The sequence below is a fragment of the Buteo buteo genome, chromosome 4, assembly GCF_964188355.1.
Source record: "Buteo buteo chromosome 4, bButBut1.hap1.1, whole genome shotgun sequence".
Classification (NCBI taxonomy): Eukaryota; Metazoa; Chordata; class Aves; order Accipitriformes; family Accipitridae; genus Buteo; species Buteo buteo.
Window position 1 is genome coordinate 26,376,225 of NC_134174.1, and position 9,117 is coordinate 26,385,341.

At 67.5% G+C, this 9,117-nt stretch overlaps 2 protein-coding genes across 3 annotated transcripts; both read right to left on the reverse strand.

Annotated features, from left to right (window-relative positions):
* Window positions 1-802: 802 nt before the first annotated feature.
* On the reverse strand, window positions 803-3,417 carry LOC142029923 (intercellular adhesion molecule 4-like). 2 transcript variants are annotated; one of them, XM_075025165.1, is made up of 6 exons: window positions 3,315-3,417; window positions 2,629-2,710; window positions 1,967-2,230; window positions 1,596-1,880; window positions 1,153-1,413; window positions 803-981 (listed from the first exon to the last, which is right to left on the reverse strand). In XM_075025165.1, the coding sequence occupies exons 1-6, from the start codon at window positions 3,324-3,326 to the stop codon at window positions 860-862; spliced, it is 1,026 nt and encodes a 341-aa protein (XP_074881266.1). In that variant the 5' UTR covers window positions 3,327-3,417; the 3' UTR covers window positions 803-859. The 2 variants fall into 2 exon arrangements, with proteins under 2 accessions (XP_074881266.1, XP_074881265.1); XM_075025164.1 differs by lacking the exon at window positions 3,315-3,417 and having other exon boundaries at window positions 2,629-3,172.
* On the reverse strand, window positions 3,395-6,667 carry MRPL4 (mitochondrial ribosomal protein L4). The gene is made up of 9 exons (XM_075025166.1): window positions 6,540-6,667; window positions 6,393-6,441; window positions 5,153-5,324; window positions 5,001-5,052; window positions 4,321-4,438; window positions 4,123-4,229; window positions 3,909-4,018; window positions 3,714-3,784; window positions 3,395-3,596 (listed from the first exon to the last, which is right to left on the reverse strand). The coding sequence occupies exons 1-9, from the start codon at window positions 6,615-6,617 to the stop codon at window positions 3,451-3,453; spliced, it is 903 nt and encodes a 300-aa protein (XP_074881267.1). The 5' UTR covers window positions 6,618-6,667; the 3' UTR covers window positions 3,395-3,450.
* Between the last annotated feature and the right edge of the window lie 2,450 nt (window positions 6,668-9,117).

The following is a 9,117-nucleotide window of genomic DNA, read 5'->3' on the forward strand; positions in this document are numbered from 1 at the left end:
CCCCGGCGTCCCCCCACCCTGCCAACACGTGGCGGGGCCACAGGGGCCCTCGGCTCCCGGCCACGTCGTATGCCAGGCACCGGCCTTTCTGTCCGGCCGTGCCACGGCTCTGCCCGTCCCCGGTTCCCTGTGCCAGGGGACAGATCCTGCCCTGCCCCTGCGCCGGTGCCCAGCAGCCCGACCTGCGAGCAGCAGCAGTGCCAGCCAGCCCCGTTGCACGCTCGCTGTGAGCTCCAAGCCCATTGCACGCTTGCCATGAGCTCCAAGCCCCATTGCACACTCGCCGTGAGCCGCAAGCCCCGTTGCACGCTCGCCGTGAGCCCCAAGCCCCATTGCACGCTTGTCATGAGCTCCAAGCCCCATTGCACACTCGCCGTGAGCCGCAAGCCCCGTTGCACACTCGCCGCAAGCCCCAAGCCCCGTTGCACACTCGCTGCGAGCCCCAAGCCCCGTTGCATGCTCGCTGTGAGCTCCAGCTCCCAGGACCACCAGCACCCGACCTCGAAGTGAAGGCAGGGGCTGGCAGGATCGCAACGGCCACCCCAGCGCGCCCCACGTGTCCCTCTGCCCTCCCGCTAACGAGGGCGGCTCATTAACGCTCAGCCATGTGAGTGCCAGGAAACGGCTCCACTCGGGCCATGCCCAGACCTGTCCCAGGATTTTCCCCTCGGAGCCAACACAGTGCCAGGAGCCGGGAGCGATGCCCAGAGCCAGCGCCTCACCCTCCCTTCCAACTCACCACCCTCGCCAAAGATCGGAGCCGGCAAAGTGGGAAAAGGTGGGAAAAAAATACACGGAGACATGGAGGAAATTCACTCTTTGCTCCCACGTACGGCTCGGCGAGGCAGGACTAGCTGGGCTAGCTAGGCATCGGCTTCCAGCCTTGGGTGCGATAAAGCCACCAGGAGACAGCGACAACGGCCAGTACGGTGACCACGGCCAAGGTCACGACCACAGGGATCAGGGGGCTGCGGGAGGATCCTACGGGGAGAGGATGGGGTTGAGCCGGGCACCGGGATTGGCATCGCTGGGAGACGCCACCTCCACCCCCTTCTTCATCGCTTACGCCCGCGCCGCGCCAACCCCTCACCGCGGCACCTGGCCCCGGTGCGGGACTGGGTGCCACCAGGTGCCACCGCAGGCACCCCTCACCTCGGAAGACGAGGTCGATGCTGGCAGCGCCAGCGCCGTAGCGGTTCTCGGCCAGGCAGCGGTAGGTGCCGCCGTGAACCCGTTGGGCAGCCGGGATGGTGATGGTGGTGCTGCCGTCCCGCAGCTCCCAGCTGGCGTTGGTGGGCATCTCCCAGCGGAGCTGCGGCGGGGGGTTCCCCTCTGCCCGGCACATCACTGTGAGGTTGTCACCGGTGGTGAAGACGGTCCGTGGTGCCCACACCTGGACATCGTGGGGGGCAGCTGGGGGGGGGGGGGGTTGGCAGGGAATCGGCACCCAGAGCCCGGCTGGGTGCCCCTTCTCTCCACCCCGATGCCAGAGACCACCCTGACCACGGGGCACCCAGGGTTCACGCCACGGTACCGGCATTTCCAACCACGAGGGGTTTTTACGCCCCCCCCCGTGTCCCTGTCCCCAAACTCACCCCAGACCCACAGCATAACCACGGCGCTGGCATTGACCGTACGGCGCCCGAGCCGTAACACGGCCTCGCACATCACCTCCTGGCCGTGCTGCTCCAGCTGCGCCGTGAAACTCAACCCCACGGAGGGACCTTGGTGGGTGCTGCGGGGGAGCCCCCCACCCCACAGCATCAGGTGGAGATTTGGGGGGTCGTGGGGGGAGACCTGGGCGGACACGTTGCAGGTGACACGCGCCTCTTTGCCGGCCACCATGTCATCCTCCAGGTAAATTTGGGGGGGCGAGAACCCTGTGGGGAAGGACAAGGAGGGGGTGGAGGTGACTGGGAGCGTGCCGGGACCCCCGTCGTCCCCCTTCCCATGCCTCGGTCCTTACGGTAAGCGTGGAGGGTGGTCTTGGCGATATTCCGCTGCTGCCCGAACGTGCCGAAGCACTGGAGCTCCAAGTTCCAGCTGGTGACGTTGGGGATGCTGAGGGACACCCAGCCAGGTCCCTGCGTCCCCATCTTGGTGGTGGAGACCTCCCAGTTCAGCTGGCTGTAGTTACGGCAAGAACTGGTGCAATTGAGGAGGAGAGAGCTGCCGTACTCCACCGTCGGTTCCTCGGGGTAGATGGACACCCGGCAAGGATCGGGGTGCCCTGGGAGAGGGCACCCTGTTACAGGAGGACCCGGTTGAGATCCCAGCCCTGGGCGCGACCCCCCCAAAGAGGCACGGGCAGGGGATCCGGCACCCAGTAGCCATGTCCTGCCCGGAATGTGGCCAAATAAATAGCTGCTTCCGCACTGGCACCCCCCCCGCAACGCCTGTGGTGCTATGCCCGGCCCCACCGTACCCCCAAACCAGCACCGTGGTGGGGGGCCGGCACCGGGGACCCCCCTTGGGATCCCCTAAATCACCCTCAGCCTCTTCCACCGCCCCGCTGGCGGGAAGCCCCATGCACCGGAACCCAACCGCAACGCTGGCGGGGTCCCAGCGTCCCCAGTTTTCCCTTTTGCCAAGCCCAGGAAGGGCAGGGGGGGGGACACCCCAACTCACCCCCCGGCACGAGGAGGCAGAGTAAGGCCATCGCCCCCCAGGTCCAGCAGGGATCCATCATCCGGCTCCAATAAGCGCGGTGCTGCTGGCAGGCAGCAAGGGAAGCGTCAGTTCTTACCCCATTTCCTCCCTTTCCTCTGCAACTGGCCCCCGCCTTCTCACACCAGAGCCCTGGCCGGCAGTGGCGGGGGGGGGGTGTGGCGAAGCAGCCGGGCCCACCCTCCTCCTCCTCCTGCCTCTCCGGTGACACCCAGAAACCCCAACTGCCGTCCCCGGATAAGACCCAGAGAGACAAGCTCCCAACAAAACACTCGCCAGCTCTGGCAAACGATCCTGGCATGGAGCGGGGAGGACGACAGCTCTGCCCTTTGGCAGGGTGGGGGGGGGCGGCGTGCTGGGCTTGCTGCTGGGGGACACACAGATCCCTCTGCCACGGTGGCCCCGAAAATCCCGGCCACCCACAGACACTGAATCCACACAGCACCCCACAGTCCTGCAAATACTGGGGGGACGGGACTGTAAAGGGACTGCAAATATGGCAGGGGGGCTGCAAAGGGACTGCAAATATGGGGGGGTGGGGGGAGTGCAAAGGGACTGCAAATACCGGGGGGTGTCCAAAGGGAGGTGGAAGCAAACCGCAACCCCCCCCCAGGACAAAGAAAAGCCACAGCCTTGAGAAACCTCACTTTAATGGCCATGGCAGCGCGTGGTGCTCCCCCAAAAATCCTTTCCAAAGAGATGGGGGCTGGATCCTGCCGGGGGGGGGGGGGGGGCTAGATCCTGCCTGGGGGGGTGGTCTCACCCTGCCCGGGGAGGGGGGGGCTAGGGGAAGTCGCTGTAGGGCATGGAGAAGGGGTAGAGCGCCGAGTAACGGGTGTCGTGCCACAGCAGCTTCTTCTCCAGGAAGGTGACGGTGTCCAACGTGAGCACCAGCGTCTCATGCTTCAGCATGCTGTGCACATTGAGACCTGCGGAGACACGAGAAGCGGGGGCTTGGGGGGGTCCCCAAAAGGTTTGGGGGAACCCTTGACAGGTTTGGGGGGGGTCCCTGGGGACAGCAGCCGCAGTCACTGCGGAGCTCTCACCTAACGCTGGGATCAGGTTGATGGTTTTCAAACTGGCTGTGGCGGTTTCGATGTTCTCCGGCATCTTGTTGCTGGAAGAAAGTGGGTGAAATGACTGGGGGGGGACACCCCCCGCCCCCCCAGAGCCCCTGGCAGCGTGCAGGCAGTCCTGCCCGTCCCTGGGGCTCCCCACGTGCCCGTGCTGCCTGCACTCACACGTCGACGATGAGGACGGAGCGGCCCCAGTGCCGGTACCGTGCCAGGTCCACCAGATACTGGGGATCGGCAGTGGGTATCTCCAGGCTGTCGACGATGTGAAGGTCATCCTGTGAGGCGTGTGTAGGGGGGAACACGTTGCTGGTGAAGGGGGGGGGTGTCACTGCATCCCCAACCCCCCGGGAGCCCCCCCAAAACACAGAGGACCTCGTACCTGCATCAGCTTCACCGTCAGCGCCACCTTCAGCCCCAGCACCCGCACCTTCATGGGCAGCATGTAGTAGTAGCTGGTGGGACCCCGCGGCCCGTGGGCGATGCCCCCTGTGAGGGGTCCCGGCTCAGTGACCCCCCCAGGCCAGGCCGTGGCCCCCCCACCCCATCTGGGGGTCTCCTCCGACCCGCAGCCACTCACCCCCGCGCCACAGGGGTGAGCGGATGCTGCCATGCCGGGCTCGACCCGATCCTTTCTGCCGCCACGGCTTCCTGCCGCCCCCCCGCACCTCCGCCCGTGTCTTCACCTTGGCGTAGCTCTGTGGGATGGGGGGGGACACACACACGGGGACAATCGGGGATAGACCCCTCATGACACCTCCGTCCCCCTCCCCACACAGGGAAAGGGACCCAGGAGTCCTGGTCCCAACTGCCGCCTCTGCGGCAAGGTGACAGGCTGCTGCCCTGTGACACCCCCCCCCCCCCCCACTTTCCTCTGTCCCCCCGGACCCTCCTCAACCTCCTCCTTCCTCTTCAGACCACCCTCTGCCCCCCCTCAGACTTGCCCTTCCCCTCCCCAGCTCCTCGCTCACACCCCCAGACCTCCCCTTCCCTCCCTAAAACCTCCCTCTCCATCTCCAGACCTCCCCTTCCCCTCCCTGACCCCCCTGTCAGCCTCTCCTTCTCCTCCCAACCCTCCCCTCGCCCCCCAACCTCCTCTCTCCCTCCTAGACCTCCCCTTCCCCTCCCCAGACCACCTTCTCCTCCCCAAAGCCTCCCTCTCCATCTCCAGACCCCCCTCCAGACCTCCCCTTCCCCTCCCTGACTCCCCTCTCCCCCCAGCCCTCCTTCTGCCCCCAAAAACCCCCTCCCCATACTCACGATCCTCTTGAAATTCTTCTGCCACATGGCCACCATGTGCAGGATGTCGAGCCTGCGGGAGATGGGGACGGACGGACATTCAGCAAGGGGACCCCAACCCGGGGACCCCCACATCCCCAAGGGCTCCCCCCAACCTTGTCCCCCAGCCCCACCTGGGCCTGACGGCAAAGACATCGGGGTGAAGATCGGTCAGGCCCTGGCGTTCATCATCGTGATGCCGCAGCGACTCCACCCAGGCCTGCACGGGGGAGCGGTGCGGGGGGATGGGGACGCTGCAGGCCCGCAGGACCGGGGACCGTGGCAGCGCTGGCAGCAGCAGCTTCTCTGGGGTTGGGGGGGGGGACACAACACGCATGAGGACAAGCAGGGACCGTGGTAGCTCCACCTGGAACCTCAGGCTGGGGGCGAGGGGGGGCCCCAGCCACCCCAAGACCAGTGACATCTGTCCCCGGGTTGTCCCTGCACCCTCAGGGTGGTCCTGAAGCCTTGACCCCATGGCCACCCAGTTCCTGAAGTCCTCAGGATGGTCCCAGCCCCGTGGCCACCCATCCCTGATGTCCCCAGGAGGGCCCTGAGCCTGTGGACACCCTGTCCCTAATGTCCTCACAGCCCTGCACCCCCAGAAACGTGTCCCTGCTGCCCAGACCCTTGTCATCCCTGTCCCGGATGTCCCCAGTCCCAAAGACACCCTGTCCCTGATGTCTCCACAGCCCTGGCCTCATGAAAACCTGTCCCCACTGCCCAGACCCAGGCCATCCCCATCCTGATATGGTCCTGACCCCACAGACGCCCTGTCCCGGATGTCCCCAGGGAGTGCCCGCAGCCCTGACCTCATGAAAACCTGTCCCCATTGACCTGACCCTGCTCACCTCCACTCCCGCTGTCCCCAGGATGTCCCCAACCCCACGGACACCCTCTCCCCACTGTCCCCGACCCCACAGGCACCCTGTCCCCAACACCCCTAGGATGTCCTCACAGCCCTGACCCCGCAGAAACCTGTCCCCATTGCCCTGACCCCACAGAAACCTGTCCCCATTGACCTGACCCCGCTCACCTCCACTCCCGCTGTCCCCAGGATGTCCCCAACCCCACGGACACCCTCTCCCCACTGTCCCCAGCATGTCCCCAACCCCACGGACACCCTGTCCCCAACATCCCCAGGATGTCCGCACAGCCCTGACCCCACAGAAACCCGTCCCCGTTGTCCTGACCCTGCTCATCCCCATCCCCCATGCCCCCAGGCCGGTCCCGGCCCCACGGCCACCCGTCCCCGGTGTCCCGACCCAGGCCATCCCCGTCCCCCACGATGTCCCCAGGAGGGCCCCGGCCCCACAGACACCCCCGTCCACGTTACCCACCGCCCCGATCGCCCCGCTGCCCACGCAGACTTACCCCTGCGGGGCTCGGGAGCCGCGGGGGGCCCGGTGGGCCCGGACGAGACCTGCGGGGGGGCAACCGTGAGCCTCCAACCTCCGCTCCCCACGCCCCTCCCCCCGCGGCCACGACCCCCGGTCCCCGGTTCCCGGTCCCGGTCCTCACCCCCGCGGCCCCAGCCCGGCCCCGGGCCCAGGCCCGGACAGCGGCGGCGACAAGGCCGGACCCCCCCGTACGGATCATGGCGGCAGCGTGCGGCCGGCCGGCGCGCCGCGATGACGTCGTCGGGGAGCGCGGCGCGACTTCCGGCGGCGAGCGGAAGTGGGCGCGGAGGGCGGGAGAGTAGGAAGAAGAGGAGGAGGAAGAGGAAGGGGAGGGGGAAGAGGGGAGCGGGGAAGGGAGCAGGAGGGAGGGGAGGGAGCGGGGCCTGGATTCTCCCCCCAGTACAGCCCACTCAGTCACCCCTCACCCCAGTGCCCCCCTTTATCCCCCCCAGTCACCCCCCACCCCACTATCCCCCCCACCCAGTCACCCCCACCCCAGTCACCCCCGTTAACCCCCCCGTTATCCCCCCCCGAGTCATCCCTCACCCAGTCACCCCCACCCCAGTGCCCCCCCGTTATCACCCCATTATCCCACCTAGTAACCCCCCCAGTCACCCCCACCCAGTGCCTCCCCGTTATCCCCCCATTACTCCCCCAGTAACCCCCCCACCCAGTCACCCCCACCCCAATGCCCCCCCCACTATCCCCCTCCCTTGTCGCCTCCCCCAACACCCCCCCCCCCCCCCAGTGCTCCACACCTCTCCCAGTCCAGCCCTGCTATGGGGGGGGGGTGGTCTTCCCCCTGGGCAGAGCCCCCATGGACTGGGGGGGGCTCAGGGCTGGGCTGCGGCTGAGCCGGTGTTGGGGTGTCAGGGGGGGACCCCCCAACTAGGGCTGGCGTCAGCCTCCAGCCCCAAACCTTCACCGGCCCCGGGCAGGGCCTCGTGCCGGAGCCAGGCCGGTGCTGCCGCACTCGTCACGGTGTTCTTGGGGGACATGATGGGGCTGGGGGCAGCAGCACCCACCAACCCCTCCCCAGAGAGCCGCGGTGAGTGCCAGCACCAGTGCTGCTTCCCAGTGCCGCTTCCCAGTGCCACTTCCTGGCACCGGTGCTGCTTCCCAGTACCATTTCATGGCACCACTGCCCCTTCCCAATGCTACTTCCCAGCACCACTGCCCCTTCCCAGTGCCTCTTCCCAGTGCCACTTCCCGGCACCAGTGCCACTTCCCAGTGCTGCTTCCCAGTGCCATTTCATGGCACCACTGCCCCTTCCCAGTGCCGCTTCCCGGTGCCACTTGCCAGTGCCACCTCCCGGCACCACTGCCTCTTCCCGGTGCCCCTTCCTGGCATGTGCCAGTTGCATCGCGGCATTCCCGCTGGGCCGTGTGGCACCGGGGCAGCACCGAGGCCGCCGGGTGGGATGTCCACCTCGACGCCAATCGGGGCTGTAATGGTGCCAGGGCCGGAGCCGGTGGGAACCGAGCGGCCGCCGGGATCCGGGGGGGATCCCACCATGGCGTTTATCCTGGTCAGATCCCGAGCTCCGATCACTAGCGGTCAACTCCATGCTTGGCCGACGGTGCGGAGCTGGGATGGGGGGGCCGGACTGGGGAAGCGGCCCCCCCCCCCCCCCCGACCATCTGGGAACGCTTCTCACCCCCCGATCCCCTTTTTGGTGAGCCAGGATCCGGCCCCAGCCCGGAGGCGGGTGGGCTCTGCCGGCCAAATCACGGCGGCTGAGCTGTGTGCAGCCGTCCCGGGGGTCCGGGGGCGGGAGGGCTGGAGTTGGGGGGGCCTCCGCTGCCTGCCCATCCCCTTCCCCCCCCCTCCATCCCACCGTCTGGTTCTAATTAAATCCCTTCCCCGGCCCCTCGCCGGCGGCCTCTCGATGCCGCGGCAGGGGGGGCCGGTGAGACCCCCCACCCCTCTCCCAGCACCCGGGGGCTGTTTGGGGGCACAAATTGCTCAATATTTGGGGGGGGGGGTCTCCCCTTCCCAGCCCCACCCCATTCTCCTTGGTCAGATCCTCCCCCCCTCCCCAGTTCCTCGCTGGCCCCCGGCCGAGCCGTGGAAAGTCCTGGAAGCTTTTCCAGGCGCGAAAATCCGTTTGCCAAAGCATCAGCATCGGGGGGGGACGGGACGGGACGCAGGATGTGACACCCCCAAAACGCTTCCCAAAAGTGGGGTGAAGGATCCGGAACCATCCTCCGGTTGGGATTTGGGGCCCAATCCTGCACCCCAAGCCCCCTCTCCCTACTCCGGTGTTTTCAGTTCTGGGGCCAGTGCTGGTGGGAACCCACAGCACTGGGGGGGGGGGGGTCCCCCTGGTTTTTTTTGGGGGGGTGGGAAGAAGGGGTGGGTGGCTGGGGTTCCCCCCCGACGTGTCTCTTTCCGTCACCGATGTCACACGACTCTGTGACAAAAAGCCACCGACCCACTTCCCCGTGGGGCGGCGGGGGGGGCGGAACCAGGAGCCCCCCGCCCTAATTTTGGGGCCTCCCCCCCCCCTCAGGACACAGAGGACCCAGACATGCCCCCCCCCCCCAAAAAACGAGGGACCCAGGCGTCCGGGTGGGTCGCGGGGGTGCGGGACACGAGTGGCCTCGCCTCTCCACGGAGGGCGGGGGAACGGTCCGGGACCGCCCCCCGTGGCCCCCCCCCCTCCTCCTCCTCCTCCTCTCCGTCCCCGTTCCCCCCC

Bases quoted from the DNA above. Each gene is read 5' to 3' on its own strand.
- LOC142029923 (XM_075025164.1), bottom strand. From the start codon at position 2,968: ATGCCAGGATCGTTTGCCAGAGCTGGCGAGTGTTTTGTTGGGAGCTTG. The intron at 2,231-2,628 runs GTGAGTTGGGGT...GCCCTCTCCCAG, and splicing joins CTGCCTCCTCGTGCCGGGGG to GGCACCCCGATCCTTGCCGG. The intron at 1,414-1,595 runs GTGAGTTTGGGG...CCCCCCCCCCAG, and splicing joins GGTTATGCTGTGGGTCTGGG to CTGCCCCCCACGATGTCCAG.
- MRPL4 (XM_075025166.1), bottom strand. From the start codon at position 6,617: ATGATCCGTACGGGGGGGTCCGGCCTTGTCGCCGCCGCTGTCCGGGCC. The intron at 5,325-6,392 runs GTAAGTCTGCGT...CCCCAACCCCAG, and splicing joins GGCTCCCGAGCCCCGCAGGG to AGAAGCTGCTGCTGCCAGCG. The intron at 5,053-5,152 runs GTGGGGCTGGGG...CATCTCCCGCAG, and splicing joins GTCTTTGCCGTCAGGCCCAG to GCTCGACATCCTGCACATGG.